This window comes from Electrona antarctica (assembly GCF_951216825.1).
Source record: "Electrona antarctica genome assembly, chromosome: 13".
NCBI lineage: Eukaryota > Metazoa > Chordata > Actinopteri > Myctophiformes > Myctophidae > Electrona > Electrona antarctica.
The window spans coordinates 24,496,229-24,518,950 of NC_136794.1; the positions used below are offsets into that span (position 1 = coordinate 24,496,229).

At 45.8% G+C, this 22,722-nt stretch overlaps 1 protein-coding gene across 1 annotated transcript in view; it reads left to right on the forward strand.

Annotated features, from left to right (window-relative positions):
- LOC306934899 (partitioning defective 3 homolog B-like) overlaps positions 1-22,722 on the forward strand; it is a 375,969-nt gene that overhangs the window by 112,339 nt on the left and 240,908 nt on the right. The window contains exons 9-11 of the mRNA XM_079517709.1: positions 136-253; positions 2,386-2,525; positions 3,058-3,186. Coding sequence (XP_079373835.1) covers positions 136-253; positions 2,386-2,525; positions 3,058-3,186 — 387 coding nt within the window. The remainder of the gene's footprint in view (positions 1-135; positions 254-2,385; positions 2,526-3,057; positions 3,187-22,722) is intronic.

The following is a 22,722-nucleotide window of genomic DNA, read 5'->3' on the forward strand; positions in this document are numbered from 1 at the left end:
TTTTGTACTTTTACTCAAATGCATTTTGAATTCTGTACTTTTACTTGTAACAGAGTGTTTCTATATTGCAGTATTTAGACCTTTTCTTAAGTAATAAGGGACGTTTCCACCACTGACTTTGTCACCCCGCAGCAGACCCCCAAGGGGAGGAGTGAGAGCCCTCTGCTGAAGAAAAGCCCTGTGACCCCCGTCCTCTCCAACCTGGTGGCCAACAAGAAGGGAGGGAGGAGACTGAGGGTCGACCTGAAGAAAGGTACTGGAGGAGGAACACGTCTTATCATTGCTCAACTGAGGCGGGATAGCTGCTGCTGATTGGCCAGGCCGTTTTGTGGCCGGGCATCAAGTCTGCCTGAGAGTTCCCAGATGGGAGCAGGAGGGGGGAACCCAGTGTACTCTCTGCTGCCCCATCTGGCGGAGTCAGGTTAGCAGAGCCATGGACCCAACCAAATGTCAGGGCCATTGCCCAAGATCTAGAATTCTCCCGGCCACACAATTTAGGCAGGGAGTAGTACCACCGAAAATAGCAGATCTACAAGATCAAAATGGGTCACGCTGTGTGACGTGTTGTGAGCTTGTAGCTGTTTATTTACGACGTGCAAAATCATATCAATTAGTCACAAAGGAATACATAGCCACAGGATAGCGAACTAAACTAATAAATTGAGGAAGTCAAAAAAGCCCCACCCAAAGAAAAGGTGAAGTGGCAAGACTTGAATCCACGTAGTCAGGCCTGTGTTCACTTCTAAACAGAAGGTAGAACCCCCTTTGCCTTGGCATTGGTTTTGTGGTGCCTCGGTTGTGCACCCTGCCAAAAGAAGCACTTTACGATGATGCTGATCTGGGATTGTGGTGTCAACAACTCGCACGGTCAGCACCGACTCGCACCCAGACGCGTGGAGCTGGACTCGGATCAAGTGCTCGCAAACGCAGTTCCTGAAGTTCAGCCGATATTGAGTGGGGTCATCCCTTCTAGACATCACTTATATTATCTATTTTCTCCGTTCTCCTCATTCCCTGTGGTCATTTTCCAGATCTATCGCATGGACCCTCTTTATCTTTCCATTCCTCTTGCTTCTCACCCAGCCTTTCTTTATAGCTGTCTTGCTCCATTCTCTCTCTCTCTCTCTCTCTCTCTCTCTCTCTCTCTCTCTCTCTCTCTCTCTCTCTCTCTCTCTCTCTCTCTCTCTCCTCCTCCATCTTTCTGATTCGCTCTCTTCAGGCTCTATTAAGTCTTTATTGATCTGCTCATTTCTGCTGATATGAATTCATACTGGGCCCAAACTGCTGACTTTGCTCTGCTAAAGAGACCAGACTAAATGAAGACCATAAAACACACAACCAGAAGTGTGTGTGTGTGTGTGTGTGTGTGTGTGTGTGTGTGTGTGTGTGTGTGTGTGTGTGTGTGTGTGTGTGTGTGTGTGTGTGTGTGTGTGTGTGTGTGTGTGTGTGTGTGTGTGTGTGTGTGTGTGTGTGTGTGTGTGTCCAGTTTTGCGGAGCATTTTAATCTCCATTGAAGCTCTTTTCCAGAACGTTCACTCCTCTTTTACTAGGTTACATTCTGCGTTCCTTTCATTTTGACTTTCCTCTCCTCCCGGTTGCCCTGCACCTGAACCCATTTGTAAAACCATCACACCTGCACACAGACTGAGCCATTGCAGAAGGGTTAACGACCCCATGTGCACTACGCAGACGCACGCACGCACGCACACTGTGACACACACACACACACACTGTGACACACACACACACACACACACTGTGACACACACACACACTGTGACACACACACACACACACACACACACTGTGACACACACACACACACACACACACACACTGTGACACACACAGAGAGAGCCATGGCGATCTCTAAGGGAATTAAATTCAGGCAGTGGCTGAGTCATTGATACTGTAGTGAACTTTTCAGGGGCACTGTGTGTGTGTGTGTGTGTGTGTGTGTGTGTGTGTGTGTGTGTGTGTGTGTGTGTGTGTGTGTGTGTGTGTGTGTGTGTGTGTGTGTGTGTGTGTGTGTGTGTGTGTGTGTGTGTGTGTGTGTGTGTGTGTGTGTGTGTGTGTGTGTGTGTGTGTGTGTGTGTGTGTGTGCGCGTGCGCGCCGTGCATGCACTGGATAGCAGATTTTTGCTTTCAAAGATTAACTTTTCGAGTCTGGGATGCCACTTGGACATGGTGTGTGTGTGTGCGTGCTCTGGATAGCAGCTCGGATAGCAGAATTGAAGTGTGTCAAACACAACTCAAGCAAAATGTCAGCACTTGTACACCAGTGAGTGAAATGATTTCTCTCTTCTTTGCTGTGTGTGTGCGTGCGTGCGTGTGTGTGTGCGCGTGCGTGCTTGCTTGCGCGTGTGCGTGCGTGCATCCGTGCAGGTTCAGAGGGCCTTGGTTTTACTGTAGTGACCAGAGATTCTTCAGTCCACGGTCCTGGTCCCATTCTGGTGAAGAACATCCTTCCTCGTGGGGCAGCTGTGAAAGATGGACGCCTGCAGTCTGGAGATCGCATACTAGAGGTACAAGACTCAATAAGACCTCTGATGGAATTTAATGTAGAAGGACGTTTTATTTGTTTGTCCCCCGGGACCCAGCAAATACTGCTTTTCCCTTTGCAGGCGAGGTTGTTAAATTGATTGTGGCGCGTGTGTGTGTGTGTGTGTGTGTGTGTGTGTGTGTGTGTGTGTGTGTGTGTGTGTGTGTGTGTGTGTGTGTGTGTGTGTGTGTGTGTGTGTGTGTGTGTGTGTGTGTGTGTGTGTGTACGTGGCCTCGACGACCTTGCAGGCATATGCACAAAGGCTAAAATATGTAATTTAGATAGCATATTATGTAGACATGGCATTCTATAGTGTATACTTATAGTTTAATTGTACAGAAAATATTCTACTGTTAGACCGATGTTCATTCTTAGCTTGCTTATGATTCTTGATGAATATTTCTATGCATACTTACTGTAAATTGTTCTGGATTAAGAGCGTCTACTAAATGCCTAAATTCATGTCATTCTGTGCGTGTGTGTGTACGTGTGTGTGTGTGCGCGCACGTGTGTAGGTGAACGGTGTGGACATTGCTGGTGTGGGTCAGGAGGAGTTGGTGTGCATGCTGCGCAGCACCCGCCAGGGAGAGAGTGTGTGTATGGTGGTCCTGCGACAGGAAGACATGTTCCTGCCCCGGGAAATGGTAAGAAGCACGCTCACAGTTACCTGGCGCCAGTTCAGTGGTAACCCAACCTCCTCTGAGTCAGTTCAGTGGTAACCCAACCTCCTCTGGGTCAGTTCAGTGGTAACCCAACCTTCTCTGGGTCAGTTCAGTGGTAACCCAACCTCCTCTGGGTCAGTTCAGTTCAGGGGTAACCCAACCTCCTCTGGGTCAGTTCAGTTCAGGGGTAACCCAACCTTCTCTGGGTCAGTTCAGTGGTAACCCAACCTCCTCTGGGTCAGTTCAGTTAAGTGGTAACCCAACCTCCTCTGGGTCAGTTCAGTTCAGTGGTAACCCAACCTCCTCTGGGTCAGTTCAGTGGTAACCCAACCTTCTCTGGGTCAGTTCAGTTCAGTGGTAACCCAACCTTCTCTGGGTCAGTTCAGTGGTAACCCAACCTCCTCTGGGTCAGTTCAGTGGTAACCCAACCTCCTCTGGGTCAGTTCAGTGGTAACCCAACCTCCTCTGGGTCAGTTCAGTGGTAACCCAACCTCCTCTGGGTCAGTTCAGTGGTAACCCAACCTCCTCTGGGTCAGTTCAGTGGTAACCCAACCTCCTCTGGGTCAGTTCAGTGGTAACCCAACCTCCTCTGGGTCAGTTCAGTGGTAACCCAACCTCCTCTCGGTCAGTTCAGTGGTAACCCAACCTCCTCTGGGTCAGTTCAGTGGTAACCCAACCTCCTCTCGGTCAGTTCAGTGGTAACCCAACCTCCTCTGGGTCAGTTCAGTTCAGTGGTAACCCAACCTTCTCTGGGTCAGTTCAGTGGTAACCCAACCTCCTCTGGGTCAGTTCAGTTCAGTGGTAACCCAACCTCCTCTGGGTCAGTTCAGTGGTAACCCAACCTCCTCTGGTTCAGTTCAGTTCAGTGGTAACCCAACCTCCTCTGGGTCAGTTCAGTGGTAACCCAACCTCCTCTGGGTCAGTTCAGTGGTAACCCAACCTCCTCTGGGTGAGTATAGTGGTAACCCAACCTCCTCTGGTTTAGTGTTTGCTGCCTGCCCCTTATGACCACTTAACTGTTAAGTATACTCTTCCAATGTGGTACACAGACAGTCAATACATGCACTCTGTACACAGTAACATCCTGAGTGTTTATTTAAGTTACATTTCTTCACTCTTAGAGTTACAAATGGATAATTGAACATTGAGAATTTTACATTAAGCTCTCTCTCTCTTTCTCTCTCTGTCTGTCTGTCTGTCTCTCTCTCTGTCTCTCTCTCTATCGCCTTTGCTTTCCCCTAACTCTAACTTCTGACATCTTGGTCCAACCAACAGGCTTGCCTGGAAGATGCACGCCTCAGCAGCTTATAGGAAGCCTCCGTTTTTATAGACACTGCACTCGGCAACCAATCACGGTTGCCCTTTCTGTAAAATGCTTAAGATGACACATTATTGGCCCGCCGTTTCCCACCTCGTTTATATGCTAATCGGCCAACCACGATCCATCTTGGCACAACTCTCTTTGGAATGAATTAAATGAGCCGACCGTAAACCTTCATTTCTCATGTTTCCAAATACAGATTTGCAACAATCATCTTTCCTGCTACCTTGCTTCTAACTGATGCTATTTTCATCAATAAACACTTTTCTAATCTACTCTTGCAATTTTCCTTGTTTCTTCTTTCATGGGGCTTTGCATGTTCAAGCCCGGTATCAATATATCCTACAATCACTGTTATGCACAACAATTTATCAACCTATTTATTCATCACTTCTGCTAATAAAACTTCTTTCCTGAGTTCTTTGTTCCTCTCTGGTTATATGTTCTCTCTTTGTGGTGCATGATTGTCGAAGTACACTATGAACCTTACCGTAGGCTGTTTTAAGGCCATGGTAATCACTCAGTTGCATGCCATGGATGTCAGACTGATTTCAGGTTTTCAGTCTAATCTAATCCAACACTCCACCAAGTGATTTCACATAAAAAAGGCCCCATTTACACTGGCAGGCAAATCTAGCCTGAATCAGATCTGTGCCACATCAAGATTGAAATCCGATTGGTTTAAATGAGTCCAACATGTCACATGACTCATTTAAACAAATCAGATTCCAGTCTGGATGTGGCTCAGATCTGATTCAGGCTGGATTTGGCTGCCAGTGTAAATGGGGCCTAATTGGCCCCCAACCAATGAGGGCTAATGAATGGAATCAAAGTGCCCCAAATATGGACGCTACAGTTCATGTCATTAAACATGAGACGTCACCTCACGTCAGCCGATCTGAACTCCAGTTGATGTCAGGACAAGACAGCTTGGTGTGTAGGGGCCTTAACAGATAGACACTTCCTTTGCATGCTCTCATTTTGGCTTTTCAGTGAATTCTCTGCATTCTCCGCATTTTAATAAAGTTAACATTCTGAATTTCTGACTTGTGTCCACCCGGGTGCCTCTTAAATTCTTCTTCCCTTTTGACTGCAATGACTCTTCTCTGGAACTTTGATGTGTTTCCTGCACACGCACACACACACACACACACACACACACACACACACACACACACACACACACACACACACACACACACACACACACACACACACACACAACAGACGAGGACAAAAGAAGGAAGTATTGAGAGGCCTTCCTTTCTTCAAGGTTGTCTCAGAACATTAACGGCTAATTTATGCTTTGTTGTGGTTGTGTCAACACTTTTCGCAGTTGAAAATATTTAGTTTTTACTTGCCACAGCCCTTTGACGACGTTTAAAACACACATTTTATCCATTGAGTTACAAATGGATACAATATGTTTAGGTTTGTACACACTTTGAGTTAAGTTAACACTCAGGATGTTTACAGTGTAACCTTGATGCTGCCATGGTTCCGGTCGGCCACAGATCTCTCTCTTCTCTTCTCCTTCCAGGGCTCTTTTCTTGGTCCTCATCTCTTTATCTCTTTTCATCTCCTTTTTTTCCTGACTGATGATGTTTCTATTTAGATTGCTCCTTCCTTCTCTCTCTCTCTCTCTCTCTCTCTCTCTCTCTCTCTCTCTCTCTCTCTCTCTCTCTCTCTCTCTCTCTCTCTCTCTCTCTCTTCCTGCTCTTATCCTCTTATCACCCTGCTGTTTGCTGAACGGCTGTCAGGAAGACACACACACACACACACACGTGGCCCCGAGTCCCATAGGAAGCTGTTTTTCTGGGCAGGAAATAGAGCTGTGTGTGTGTGCATTAACTCTAATAGTAGTTCATGTCGTTGAAGTATGGGGAAGTGTGTGTGTACGTATGCATGTAATATCCATTGTCTTTGTTTGTGCATGTGTGTTCCATGATAGCTCTCCATGTTGTCGGAGTATGTGTGTGTCTTTGCTTTTATGAGGGTCCGGGGTCGTGTGTGCTGCACTTCCTGTTCTCTTCCTGTTTCCTGCGTGTCCTCACTTCTGTGTGACCCCCGCGACCCCTCCAAAGGCTGCGACACACCTTCCTACTTTTAACCCCTCCCAAGGCTGTGACCCCCGCGAGCCCTCCCAAGGCTGCGACACACCTAACTACTTTGAACCGCTGAGCAGACTTGAAGAGAGAGAGAGACGTGACTTTGAAGATGGTCGGCGAGAACGCCAGAACCAAAGGAGAGGAAATAAAGCGCCACATCTGAGCACATAAACACGGCTACTTAACGTGTGCAATTAAGTGTGCAATATGGTATTGTTTACAGCGAGGCGTGAGTCGGATGGAACGTGCCACAGTCGAACGGGGCGTCCTATAGAGGGGAGCCGTCCCATTTCTCTGTACACTGTAAAATGAAGCATGCTATCACTTATACAGCAAGCTATTCATGAATTAATTATTGTAGCCTCTGCCGTGCCTTCCATTCTGAGTGGATTTGCTTGAGGCAAAACATTACCCCAGGTCCGTGAACCGAAACTTAAGCCACCAACGTTAAATCTATCGGATCGCAACCGCGACTAGCGACACGGCCAAAATCGGCCATAAAAAAACGTTATTTTTTTATTGGAATCGGAATCTGGGAGTAGAATCCGAGATATAAGCATCTGAAAAAGGTAAACGGACAAAGAGTAAATGGGTGTGGCCATTTAGATGTTTGACTCATGGATCTTATACATCGTGCTAGCATTCCAGAGCTAGCCAGATGTAGCTTTGTGTCGGGGCCTACATTAATCAATCTAAAACGTCTGGAGACATCCTAGGCCTCCTACGGTTTTATTTGATAAGACGTCTGTATACGTCTTTAGCACTAACGTAGCTAATTTAACTCTGAGAGAGTAGAAACGGAACCAAATGGACCCGCACGGGTCCATTTGGTTCCGTTTCTACTCTCTCTGAGTTAACAAATGGATAAATGAACACTGGGGGATTGTTTCTGCTGCTTTCCCGTGGCTTTGTACTTTGCTTCCTAGCACACGGAAACAATGTGCCACGCTGTGTCAAAGACACGTCCAATCAATGCCTCAGGCTGCAAGCTGCTGTGAGGGAAAAAAGGTATAATAATTCTGTGTACTGTGTGTGTGTGTGTGTGTGTGTGTGTGGGGGGGGGGGGGGGGGGGTGTTGTTTCTTCTCCTAGGGTGGTACTTTATTGTCAAAGTGTTCAGCCCCATCTATAAAAAGTAGCTCTTTGGAGTGTGGGTCTGCCCACCACCTACGTAGGCCAGACCTGCTGCTTTAGAGCCCACCTCTTAGGCCCTCTTCCGTGGCGCAAAGAAGTAGCTAAAGGAATAAGAGTTTAATCATCATTTATTATTGTAGTAGGCATACACTTATTCTTACATTCTCCTGCTGTATAAATAAAGTATCGCCTAGTATACACCAGATAAAAATTAGGACAATATAAAGAATGTAATGATGCCTGGGACATGTTTGTTTGTTTTCACCACCTCGTCTGCTGGCTTACTGGTATACTTGAAAGACCAGAAAAAGCAGAAATAATTCAAGCAATTAACACATATTTTGCGGCTCCAGACAGAATTGTAATCCATTTTTGGGCCAAAAATGGCTCTTTTGATAATAATGGTTACCTACCCCTGACTAGGGGTTTGAATCTTCCGTGGAGAAGGGGTGCCGGGTCTACAAATTGGTAGAGGTCCCTGTTCGGTAGGGAGCGTAACACACACACACACCATGTGTGCATGACGCTCACCCACCGGTGAAAACAATCCGGCCGCCGTGGTTTTCTACACCCTCCCACGTGCCTGTCTGTGTAGTAGGCGTCTGGGAGTTGTATGTGTCATTGTTGTTGTTGCTAGTGTGACGTTTTCTGTTTCATGCCAATCGCAGCCTCTGTTTAGGCTGTCTCTTTACCCTTTGCACATGAAGGGCCCGATATCTATTATATTATTTCAGGAAAGGGGGTGGTCTTTGTCTTGTATTGTTCTCAGACATTCACATGTACGCTCACACAAACACTGAAAATACCACCCATTGGTCTTTTAGAATTGTTTAAGTTCTCCATTTGTTGGGTAGGCCATTTAGGATTGTTGCTGCATGTGCCATTTTAAAAGTGTGTGTGTGTGTGTGCGTGTGCGTGTGCGTGTGCGTGCGCGTGCGTGTGCGTGCGTGCGCGCGCGCGCGCGCGCACGTACATCCGTTCCCTGCCACCTTCTAACCTTGTTTAATGGATGGTTGTGTGCATGTGCTCACATGCGTGTATCGTTAACAATACATTTAGTTTGTGTATCCTCCGTGTTGTGTGCTCAGAGCTACTTCAAAGTGCCGAACACCCGTGTGACATCTTATTAAAACAATCACAGTTTCCAATGGACAATAGTGTTCAATTTAACCGCAGACCTAATGCATCCTGCATTCCATCATTGTGTATTGAAATGATTCCCTTCCTTTTAGTTCTCCAAAGTTCTATAAACAATATTTCAGTAGGGAATAATGATGTCTTTGAAAACATACAAAGTCACACTGTTGTTTTTTTCCCCCACCCTTTTTTAAGGTACAGTAAGCAAAACAAAACGCACAAAGGTGTAGCCTAGTAACAGTAGCCCTAATTGGGCTTTGTTGAGATACAGAATGCGTTTATTTCTACGTAGGTTTCTGGAGAACGGCTCAACCGAGTCTTTATTACCATTATTATTTAAGTGAAAGGGGCTTATTTGAGTTTTTCGCATACAAAAGCCCTTTTCATTTTTCACTCTACAATAAACAGACCATACATTATTTGCTGCATCTTGGCTAGTAGTGCAGTAATTGCCTTCAAAAATGGTCTGGAAAAAAGAATGTCTTTGTAAATATAACGTTTACTTTGTAAATATTTATGAAGCTCTGTTCCAGTGCAGCAATACGGAGAACCATCTCTCTCTCTCTCTCTCTCTCTCACTCTCACTCTCACTCTCACTCCCTCTCCCTCTCCCTCTCCCTCTCTCTCTCTCTCTCTCTCTCTCTCTCCATACAAAGCCTCGGGGCTGATGGAGGCACTTACATACTTGTGAAAAGCAAAAAAAGAAAAGAAAAATCCCTCGGTTTATTTATTTTTCGGTCTATTTCCTTTGTCATGATTTACACATTCTCTCCTCAGACATGGGTGTGAAACTGATTTTTTTCCTGACAGTTGTTATGGCTTCAAGGAGTTCATCCTCATGTGCGAGATGGAGGCTTTTCCAGTGCAGACAACCTGTAGACTAAACACTAGGTGAAGGGTCTGATGGTACGCTGAGGAGAGATGCTACAGTACTATATACACTATACAGTACGTGACAACAACCTGTAGACTAAACACTAGGTGAAGGGTCTGATGGTACGCTGAGGAGAGATGCTACAGTACTATATACACTATACAGTATGTGACAACAACCTGTAGACTAAACACTAGGTGAAGGGTCTGATGGTAAGCTGAGGAGAGATGCTACAGTACTATATACAGTACGTGACAACAACCTGTAGACTAAACACTAGGTGAAGGGTCTGATGGTAAGCTGAGGACAGTACTATATACACTATACAGTACGTAACAACAACCTGTAGACTAAACACTAGGTGAAGGGTCTCATGGTACGCTGAGGAGAGATGCTACAGTACTATATACACTATACAGTGTGTGACAACAACCTGTAGACTAAACACTAGGTGAAGGGTCTGATGGTAAACTGAGGAGAGATGCTACAGTACTATATACACTATACAGTACGTGACAACAACCTGTAGACTAAACACTAGGTGAAGGGTCTCATGGTAAGATATGCTACACTATACAGTACGTGACAACAACCTGTAGACTAAACACTAGGTGAAGGGTCTGATGGTAAGATATGCTACACTGTACAGTACGTGACAGTACGTAGACTAAAATGTTAGGGAGGGACTAATGGAGAAGAGAGAACTAAAAGACAAGTCATTTTATGCTTGGATTTACAAGCTAACAGCACGTCTAAGCACAACACATTGTGATCTTGTAGATCTGCTATTTTCAGCATGCAACCAACTCTAAAATCAGACATTATGACCATCAAGGCCTACCAAAATACATTTTAGTTGACTAAATCAACTGTAGATTTAAAGTCTTCTGATATTTAGTCTACTGAAACTAGACTAACACTAAAACATTTCAGTTGACTAAAATGTGACTAAAACTAAAAGAAATTTGTATTCAAAAGACTAAAACTAAATTAAGATTTGCTGTCAAAATCAACACTATCTTCAACAGGGGTTCCTCAACAGTTACTGCAGGGGGGGCTGCCAAATCATTAACCCCTTGAACCCCAGTGTCCCTATACTGCAGATTCTCCCGCCCCCATGTGAAGGTGATGTTTGTGCGTGGGAGTGTGGACATGATGTGCATGCATTGCATACACATTAAGGTAGATAGCCGTACGTAAGAAATGATTGGTCTAATGAACCTTTAGCCACCATCCTTATCTCTGCTTGTTCTCCTCTCTCACTTCCTGAAGCATCCCCCCCCCCCCCTCTCTCTCTGAGAGATGTGGTAGAGAAATAATTAAATGTCTGAAAATACAATCAATCCAGCACTGATGTCAAACAAGTCTACGAATCTATCTATGAAATATATATGAAAAAGTTGAATATGCAACACACTTGTATATAATATGTAATGGGGGTCCCTGCTTCATCTCTCTCTCAGCTAAGGGGTCCTTGACCTCTGTCTAATTAAACCACATCTGATGAGGTGTATTCAACAGTGACAGAATGGGATGTTGTTCGTCACCTCACTCATTTTTGAGCGTATCCGCTTCAATGACTGGCCGCGTGTGTCTGTCTGTCTGTCTGTTGTACGAACAGCTGCAATACCGCTGGGCGTCCTAAGGTTTTGAATTCCGGACTTTTACTTGTAACAGAGTATTTCTATGTTGCAGTATTGATACTTTTACTGAAGTAACACTATTGAGTACTTCTTCCACCACTGCTGTAGAGATGGTACACCAGATCAACACTGCTGGTAATTAATGCACACCTCGGCAGCTGTTTTTCAGACGTTGATTTGGCTTAATAATGGATGACCAGAGGTTAATGTTTCATTATATTCCAGTAAAGAAAAATCTAAATCTAGCATTTATGTATTTTCACAACATTGTGCTACATTATTGTTGCTAGTTTTGCACTGCAGTCACCGAGTAACTGCAGCCTCGGCCTCTCCGGCTTTAACGTGTTGGTGTTATGTTGTTGAGGTTATCATCAACGGTTTTATTTATTTATTTTTCCCGCCCCCATGTGAAGGTGATGTTTGTGCGTGGGAGTGTGGACATGATGTGCATGCATTGCATACACATTAAGGTAGATAGCCGTACGACGCACGTAAGAAATGATTGGTCTAATGAACCTTTTGCCACCATCCTTATCTCTGCTTGTTCTCCTCTCTCACTTCCTGAAGCATCCCCCCCCCCCCCCCCCCCCCCTCTCTCTCTCTCTCTCTCTCTCACCATGACTCCCTCCCTTCCCTCTCCTTTCCCTGCTCCTTAATGCATCCTCTTCCTTTCTGCTCCTTAAAGGCCTTTTCGGAGGGGGAGCGACTGACGAGCCTTGGTAATTCATAACTTGGTAATTCATAACTAGAGGCGGGCGATTATTTTGGACACGCAGAGACGTTGAGGGGTTAAGGGTACGAGCTAGACAGACGAGGAGGAATGTTACATACTGTGCACTGTGTGAAAGTAAAGAGGAGAGAACTGAAGAATGACACAGGAAATGGGGAGATTGTAGTCCAAACAGATCAGTATATCACTGGTAGTGCATCCTTGGTCATGGAGGGTATGTTACTGGTTGACTTTACTGCAGTATATACGCTCTCAGACACACGCACGCGCGCACACACACACGCGCGCACGTTTATAGAAGCTTGCCAGTCCCGAGTGAGTAACACATAAACACTTGCCAGAAACCTGGCAGTGGCCAGGCTAATGTGTTTTCCAGACACTTCCTGTCCACCTGTACAACTTCCTCAATAAAAGCCTTTGATGTGCTTCTTATGATGCTGGCTTTTGAACCACCTTATTCCTCCACTGAGGTGCTGATTCTGTCTTTGAACCACCTTACTCCTCCACTGAGGTGCTGATTCTGTCTTTGAACCACCTTACTCCTCCACTGGGGTGCTGCTTCTGTCTTTGAACCACCTTACTCCTCCTCACTGAGGTGCTGATTCTGTCTTTGAACCATCTTACTCCTCCTCTGAGGTGCTGATTCTGTCTGTGAACCACCTTACTCCTCCACTGAGGTGCTGATTCTGTCTTTGAACCTCCTTACTCCTCCACTGAGGTGCTGATTCTGCCTGTGAACCACCTTACTCCTCCACTGAGGTGCTGATTCTGTCTGTGAACCACCTTACTCCTCCACCGAGGTGCTGATTCTGTCTTTGAACCACCTTACTCCTCCACTGAGGTGCTGATTCTGTCTGTGAACCACCTTACTCCTCCTCTGAGGTGCTGATTCTGTCTTTGAACCACCTTACTCCTCCTCTGAGGTGCTGATTCTGTTTTGAACCACCTTACTCCTCCACTGAGGTGCTGATTCTGTCTTTGAACCACCTTACTCCTCCACTGAGGTGCTGATTCTGTCTTTGAACCACCTTACTCCTCCTCTGAGGTGCTGATTCTGTTTTGAACCACCTTACTCCTCCACTGAGGTGCTGATTCTGTCTTTGAACCACCTTACTCCTCCACGGAGGTGCTGATTCTGTTTTGAACCACCTTACTCCTCCACTGAGGTGCTGATTCTGCCTTTGAACCACCTTACTCCTCCACTGAGGTGCTGATTTTGTCTTTGAACCACCTTACTCCTCCTCTGAGGTGCTGATTCTGTCTGTGAACCACCTTACTCCTCCTCTGAGGTGCTGATTCTGTCTGTGAACCACCTTACTCCTCCACTGAGGTGCTGATTCTGTCTTTGAACCACCTTACTCCTCCACTGGGTTACTCCTCCACTGAGGTGCTGATTCTGTCTTTGAACCACCTTACTCCTCCACTGGGTTACTCCTCCACTGAGGTGCTGATTCTGTCTGTGAACCACCTTACTCCTCCACTGAGGTGCTGATTCTGTCTTTGAACCACCTTACTCCTCCACTGAGGTGCTGATTCTGTCTTTGAACCACCTTACTCCTCCACTGAGGTGCTGATTCTGTCTTTGAACCACCTTACTCCTCCACTGAGGTGCTGATTCTGTCTGTGAACCACCTTACTCCTCCACTGAGGTGCTGATTCTGTCTGTGAACCACCTTACTCCTCCACCGAGGTGCTGATTCTGTCTGTGAACCACCTTACTCCTCCACTGAGGTGCTGATTCTGTCTGTGAACCACCTTACTCCTCCACCGAGGTGCTGATTCTGTCTGTGAACCACCTTACTCCTCCACTGAGGTGCTGATTCTGTCTGTGAACCACCTTACTCCTCCACCGAGGTGCTGATTCTGTCCAACCAAACCTACTCAAATGTTTTACATGAGTATCAATACTGCATGCAATATAGAAATTACAATACATTACATTACAAGTACAAATGTAGATGTACTCTGTTACAAGTAGAAGTTCGGAATTCAAAATGTACTTGCGTAATTGCCAACTCATAAGTTCTCATTATGCAGAATGTCTCGTTTTCAAATTTCAAATGGATAACATTAAAATAGACTATTCTGCTATATAGTGGTTACTGTATGTTTTGTAATAATAGAGCATTTCCAATATCCAATACTTTTACTTCTACTCCATTACATCTGAGAGAGGCAAATATTGCACTTTTACTCCAGTAAAAGTAAACCACCTCAGCGTACAAATACCTCAAGATTGTACTTAAGTACAGTCTTTACGCAAATGTACTTAGTTACAGTACTTTGCACCACTGACCAAAACCTGCACAGTAAAAGCCAGAGAGTGTTAAACACTCCTTATTCGACCATGTACTGCAGATAAGATGGTTATTTTACACTGCCTTCATTTCTGTCATGCATGCCATGGATAGGATACTGTATATATAGGTGAACATTCAGTGATAAAATAGGCAAACATTCCGTGAATATAGCCTATCTACAAGCTCAAGTGTTGTGAACTTACAGTATAGATCTATTTTCGGTGAAGAGATTTGGTGTGAGCTGTCGTACACAGCCAAAAACTATAGCAATAATACGTGTAAATATGTAATTTCTCAAAGAATTGTGTGTTAAGTGTGAGAAATAAATTGTTTGTGTGGAAGCAAGCAACTTTCTGAACAGGAGTGCACACAAGTGGTTAAAAGCTAAGTGACACAGCAACCTGAAACGGAGTGCTTGTTGTCCTAGCATCAAGCAGCCACATGCAGACCTCCCCCTGCAACCGTCAAACACTGATTGTTGTTGATGGTCTACCGGTTAAACAATGAAATATAAACAGCCTGCAGCGAAATTACAATATCAATCAAAAAAAACAAAATACTAATTGAAACATATTTTGAGTTGGCAAACTACCTGAGGGAAAGTTGTGTCCATGTGGTGTTTAAACAGCTAAGTGACTAGAACTTTACAGTTTTACCCCCGAAGTGAGAGACACTGAGAGTATATCGGCACAGGTCGGGCAGAAACCTTCCATCTCCATATGTTTTTTCGTCACTTGCCCCCACTTCGTCGCACAAGAGTGTCAAGCAAAAGTAGTGAAAATGGCAGCTCTGGTGCAAGCTCCCAATGTTTCGCGGTGTGACAGGTTGTGAGCTTGTAGATCGGCTATTCTCGATGTTTCCCGAAACCTTCGCTCCATTTCACGAGACATACAAGGTTTTGGACCGCCGGAGTACGGATGTTATGCCAGCTTAATGTGTGTGTTTACGTACAGGGAACAGGAGAGGGATGACAACGAGGAAATGATGGAGGGTCTCTCGTCTATCTTATTCCCCCCCTCCCCCCTCTCTCATTTTAGCCTGCCATCTGGTGCTGTCTGCTAATGTCTGTGCCCATTGTAGAACAAAGACATTACACCACCTCTACACACACACACCCACAGAGAGTCAGCCTCCCTTTTCTGCACACACAAGCATCTAACGCACGCACGCACGCACGCACGCATGCGCACGCACACGCACACGCACACACACTCACACTCACACACACACACACACACACACACACACACACTCCGGCATGCGTACAGTATGTACACCTGCTGTGCTGGCAGGATGTAGAATATATGCATCACACACACACACACACACACACACATATTATCGGCGCGCACAGTCGCACACACACACCCATATGCATATAAAGACATTTTTCTCACTTTTTCCTGCACACATCAACAAGCATACACCTGCTGAGTTGGCGAGCGCCTCGAAAAAACCAAACTACTGCCTCAAACAAAGATGCTCTTTCTCTGTCGGGCTTGCACGCCATCTCTCCCTCCCGATCTGTCATATTCCCTCGTTTCTTTCTCACTTTCACTTTAATAGTATTTCACACAATGCTCGCTCTTTTTTTTTTCTTTCTTTACTGCCTTTGCCATTTCCTGACACCCATCATCACACAGCCTGAGAAAAATGCAACAGAATGCGGTGCAAAAAATACAATGCCCCGTGCCCAGTTTGTGTCTTTTGATGGTAGCAGTGTAGCTCAAAGACATAATAGAACTAAATAGAGCAACAATATGGGATAGTCTACTGTGGAAAACTGTCCATGGCATGATCAGTCCTTCACCCAATTAAGACCCGAGGCCCATTCTGCAGGTACCTTATATATCAGTAGTTCTCACACTTTCAAGATGTACAGGCTCTGTACAAGCTCTAAGAGTGACATAAAAGTGACATAAATGTGTCCATGGACCCACATAACTCTGGGAGTGTAGCCTACAGATGCAGTGTATGGATCCATTGTGGTATACTCTCAGAGACACAGACCTGCAGTGTATGGATCCATTGTGGTATACTCTCAGAGACACAGACCTCCAGTGGTCATTAGGGCTAGTTCGTTATGTGTTATGTGTCGACCCATTTCGTATGTCGGTGGCATAGATAGAATTTTGACAAAAAAAGGTCCACCACAAGCCACCACAACCTTTACCACAGAAATAAAGGCATTCTCTGTGGACGCAGCCCCTAATGCCTTATCACGGTGGTACCATATCTCTGCTGTCGGGGAGAAACTACCTAACTCCAAAATGTTAATTTTTCCTGAAAATTAAAAACATTTTTCAGGAAATTAAGAGAAACGTATATTTGGAAAACCAAGCAATACTGCCTCATCAAAGTTGGTGTTGTGACTTGTTTATATATTGTCAATTACTTGCATGCGAGGGGGAGAGGTGGTGGAGTTGGTTGCTTTAGCAGCCAGTTTGAGGGTCCAATGGAGTTGAGAGGTTTTGTCCGAAGCACTTTTTAATATTTTCCATTGGCTCAATATATTTTAACCAACACGTAAAGGGTATTCAATAGCACTGATTTATGCCAAACAAAATCAGTTAGGTGGTTTCCTCCCAACAGCAACGAATATGAAACCACTGGCGATATCCTAGACTCATATCACGATATTGATTATAAAATCGATATTATTGCTTAAAAGACATTGCTGTGACATGAAGGAACATAGAGGATGAAGCCTTGCTGTGGCTATAGTGAAGGAACATAGAGGATGAAGCCTTGCTGTGGCTATAGTGCTAATGTTTGATTTTGACACTGTAACTGTGAGCCTTCCTACTGTCTTCCATATGCCAGGAGCTGCTAGCCTGTGATCCTTCTTATTTTTATATGTTTTGTTTCATGTTCTCTACAGGAAACTTTCCCTTTAGTGCCAGATGCTCCTTACACACATGCACGCGCCCGCACACACACATGCACGCGCATGCACACACATGTGCACACACGCACATGCAAGTGCACGCACACACACACATGCACGAGCCCGCACACACACACACATGCGCACGCACGCACGCACGCATGCGTGCGCACACACACACACACACACACACACACACACACACACACACACACACACGCGCACGTTACGTTAAATCAATCAGCAAACAGTGGGCAGCTGGTGACAACGCATTCAAAACAAAACAACTTTATTGAACAGTTTCTTCACTTTCCAATTATCCCCCATCCATCACTGTGTCAGGCACTTACTGTCTGTGTGTGTGCGTGTGTGTGTGTGTGTGTGCGCGGGTGTGTGCACTCGCTCGTTCTTGTTCTCAATGATACCATCACCAATGTGACCTCACAGTATCACTACAGTAGATCCCCATCTGTTAAAACCCCAGAGACTTGTCTATACACAACACACACACACACACACACGCACACACACACACACACACACACACACACACACACACACACACACACACACACACACACACATCCCCTCTGTCTCTCCTTGGCAGCTTGGTTTCGCTGCAGGAGCTGCCATCATCCCAGTGGAGAGCGAGAGAGAAGGGTATCATTCCTCTCTCTCTCTCTCTCTCTCTCTCTCTCTCTCTCTCTCTCTCTCTCTCTCTCTCTCTCTCTCTCTCTCTCTCTCTCTCTCTCTCTCTCTCTCTCTGTGTGTGTCTCTCTATCATCTCTCTCTAGTGTTTACTGAGGGTTTATCATCTCTGTAGGCACTGCTGTGCCTTAAAGCCGTCCCCAGCTGGAGCAGCACGCACGCATGCATGCACGCACACACGCACGCATGCACGCACGCACGCGGACAGGAAGAGTGGAAATCATTGCCATTGTCAACAGCAAGCCATTGTTGTTGAAATTGTCTGTCTATATATACAAAAGAGTTACAGGTTCATAATGTGGAGGCCAGGGTTCATACACACATTGACAGGCCAGTGTAAAGAAGACACAAGGAACACGCTGGCCTGCCAGACAAAACAACAGACTGGCTTAACTTTAATCCAAGTCAGATTTTAAGAAGTGCTCAGCACAACTCTGGTGTTGTGCATTTTTGGTGCGGGTCTTCGTGTAATGTATTGCTGTACTGTAGATCAGGGGTTCTCAACCCGTGGGTCGCGACCCCTCGGGGGGTCGCCAAATTATTTTAGGGGGTCCCCAAATTATTAAAAAAAAAATATATATATATTTTCACGATTTTTCAAAAATAGCGAGAGACAGCGAGCTCCACTTGCGACCGCGACGGGTCGCTTCGACGGCTGTCTGAGTCGTCGCAACGAGTGCCCATCGTCGCGGGTGCCTGACTCGTCCCGACGGGTCGCCACAGGTGCCCATCGTCTCGACGGGCGCCTGTTTTTGTCGGCGTTTCTGAGTCGTCGCGACGATTGCCCATCGTCTCGACGGGGGCCTGTTTTGTCGCGACGATTGCCCATCGTCTCGACGGGGGCCTGTTTTTGTCGGCGTTTCACCCGTGCGTCGGAGAACGGGCGCTCATGCTCGCATCTGCCTCTCTCCCTCCTTCCCTCCATCCTATGTGTGTGCTTCCCCCCACCCGACCGCCTCCCCCTGTGGGGTAGGGGGTCGGGTGGGGGTCCCTGCGGACCTTTGGGGGGGGGGGGGGGGGGGGGGGGTCCGGGTCCCCTTGGGAATCCCTTTACGCATGCCTTCATTTGTCCCCGTGAATTGCTTCCATTATTTTAATCCAATAACCATATGTTGCATCACATTTTATCGATTGATATAACTTCAATAACCTCCGGAAATAAGGATTTTTTTTTATTCGATTTGAACGTTTAATGGCCTATTGAAAAGACAAGTGTTTATTTATTTTTTTCCTTTTACGCACGAGAGAGAGAGAGAGAGAGAGAGAGAGAGAGAGAGAGAGAGAGAGGGGGGGGAGAGAGAGAAAGAGAGAGCGCACGCACGCAGACGGAATGTGTTCACGCTCGTCCTTCTGGGGGGTCCCCGGGAGACCCCCCCAACGCAATAGATAACACAGAAATCACACTATACAATGCATTTACATTCAGCCGATCTACGAGCTCATATCTGCTTCTTTGCGAAAGCCGCGCATTGCGACGTATTCTGTCTGTCTGTCTGTCTGTCTGTCTGTCTGTCTGTCTGTCAGCGCACGCTGACAGACAGACATGTTTAAGTTTTCCATTGAACTATTCAGCACCGAAATAAATTACTCATCCATTCATTAATGCATTCATTCATTCATTCATTCTTTCATTCAATTTACTGCAGTGCAGCTGGTACCTTTCTCCCTCCACATTCTATGTAGGCCTATAGTCCCTAAAAGCATTCACTGAAGATTTTTCTAAGGGTTTTCTAAATCTCACCTGCACAACCCAATATTATGCTGTTGTTACAAATTTAATGCAGTAAACATGAACGTGCTGTCACAGATGATCCGATCATCTGTGACATCGGCTGAATGTAAATGCACACGCAAAATGGGGGTCCCCAATATGGTAGCCTACATCTACTTTTGTCAATTGTTTAAAGCTTACAAAAGAATCAAAAAGGATTTGTTTGAATGTATTGACTTTTGAGGACTGCATACGCCTCTGTAACTGTAATAAACAACATTAACAATATAATCAGAATCCAGTCTTTATACTTTATTAATACAATGGTTTTAAAATTGCAGTCATTTTAAAATTGCATTAATTTCATTATGTTGATGGTATTTATTTAAAATGATTTAAGGACGTTTGGTGGTTCATTCGTTTTGTATAAAATAACAGAAACCTTTGAGGACAAAAAATGTATTGTATTACAGCTGCTTCGATATAAAGGACATTGTAAAGCGACTACGTGAGAAATAAACTTTAAAGTCGCTGAGAGGCGATGGGATGGGCTATGTTGTCAGATGCGCTCCGCTCCACAAACAAAAGGAATTCGCTGGGTCCAAAACAATGCGTTTAAGGGGTTTTATTAAAGAAATGTGAATAACTCAAAGAGTGCTCAAACAAAAAGTAAAGCAACAACAGCGATCAACATAAATAAAAGAAAGCAAAAATAAAGCGGTCAACAAAAGGTATGGCGTTCCATACCCCCCCTCTCTCTCACTGTGTGTGCCAAACAGGTGACGTTTATGAATTAATCAGGCCCCGTCAATCAAGCGCATTCATTTCATTGACCAAAGATATAATCAACATAACCACACATTGCAACAATCCCATTCATGGCTCCTATACAGACATAATTTCCTTAAAGCAGTAAATTGAATGAAAGAATGAATGAATGAATGAATGAATGCATTAATGAATGGATGAGTAATTTATTTCGGTGCTGAATAGTTCAATGGAAAACTTAAACATGTCTGTCTGTCAGCGTGCGCTGACAGACAGACAGACAGACAGACAGACAGACAGACAGACAGACAGAATACGTCGCAATGCGCGGCTTTCGCAAAGAAGCAGATATGAGCTCGTAGATCGGCTGAATGTAAATGCATTGTATAGTGTGATTTCTGTGTTATCTATTGCGTTGGGGGGGTCTCCCGGGGACCCCCCAGAAGGACGAGCGTGAACACATTCCGTCTGCGTGCGTGCGCTCTCTCTTTCTCTCTCTCCCCCCCCCCCCCCCCTCTCTCTCTCTCTCTCTCTCTCTCTCTCGTGCGTAAAAGGAAAAAAAAAACACTTGTCTTTTCAATAGGCCATTAAACGTTCAAATCGAATAAAAAAAAATCCTTATTTCCGGAGGTTATTGAAGTATTGAAGTTATATCAATCGATAAAATGTGATGCAACATATGGTTATTGGATTAAAATAATGGAAGCAATTCACGGGGACAAATGAAGGCATGCGTAAAGGGATTCCCAAGGGGACCCGGACCCCCCCCCCCCCCCCCCCCCCCCCCCCCCCCCAAAGGTCCGCAGGGGACCCCCACCCGACCCCCTACCCCCACAGGGGGAGGCGGTCGGGTGGGGGGGGGGGGGGGGGGAAGCACACACATAGGATGGAGGGAAGGAGGGAGAGAGGCAGATGCGAGCACGAGCGCCCGTTCTCCGACGCACGGGTGAAACGCCGACAAAAACAGGCCCCCGTCGAGACGATGGGCAATCGTCGCGACAAAACAGGCCCCCGTCGAGACGATGGGCAATCGTCGCGACGACTCAGAAAACGCCGACAAAAACAGGCGCCCGTCGAGACGATGGGCACCTGTGGCGACCCGTCGGGACGAGTCAGGCACCCGCGACGATGGGCACTCGTTGCGACGACTCAGACAGCCGTCGAAGCGACCCGTCGCGGTCGCAAGTGGAGTTCGCCCCTCCTGAAAATAGCAGACCTACAAGCTCATAGCGCGCCACTCGGTGGCGCGCTATGAGCTTGTAGATCTGCTATTTTTCAATAGCTAAATTATAACAATGCTTAAAACACCAAAAGGGGTTCCCGCCCAAAATGGTTTAAGGTTATTGTAGCAGTCAATTTATATTGGGGGTCGGGAGGGGGCGGGGCTGGGGTCCCGAGACATTGCCAAAGCATTTCCGGGGGTCCCCGGCCAAAAACGTTGAGAACCCCTGCTGTAGATCACATATCATTGCAGCTCAAAAACCATGGCAGGTTTTGGAAAATGCGTTGTCGGCAGTAAAGTATGCTGTATATATCATGAGTCATAGTCAACGGGCAAAACATGCCAGACCACCATTATGGTCTTTTAACCACCTGAACCCTGTATACTTCACTGACCGGAGGCCCTCAGGGCTTTATACTAGGTATGCTCTTTTTCCCCCCCTTCAACACTTCAAAGGCACTCAGCGCCTGTAAGGACGTGTTTGCACCTGTGTCTTTTTTTGTTTTTGTTCTTTTTCAAAGGCGCTCAGTGCCAATGATGTGTTTTGATGTGTTTTTTTTATTATACTTATGTTTTTCACCAGATGGCACTAACCTACGATCGAGCATTCAACTCCCAGTGAAGCGAGGGACAGGGAAACCATGTGGTCGCAAATATCTACTCCCGCACTTCCTAGTTAGAGAGATGTTTTTGGAACGCTCATATTTCCCTTCCTGTATCGTTCCACTTTCGGCTGCGACCGCCATTACATTTTCAATGGGCTCTAACTTTTGATCACGTGGACGGATTTACAAGAAGATATGTTTTCTTGAACGTACAGAAAATGGCGCTCTCATGATCAACGGTCTGGGGTGCGATCGTTATGAAGATGCATTTTCTGTGACTACTTGAAAAGTAAGTAAATATGGAAAAAAAGGCTGGCACCTGGGCTATTTGGGTTAAATATTAACCAATTTAGTATTATTGCGACCAAAGG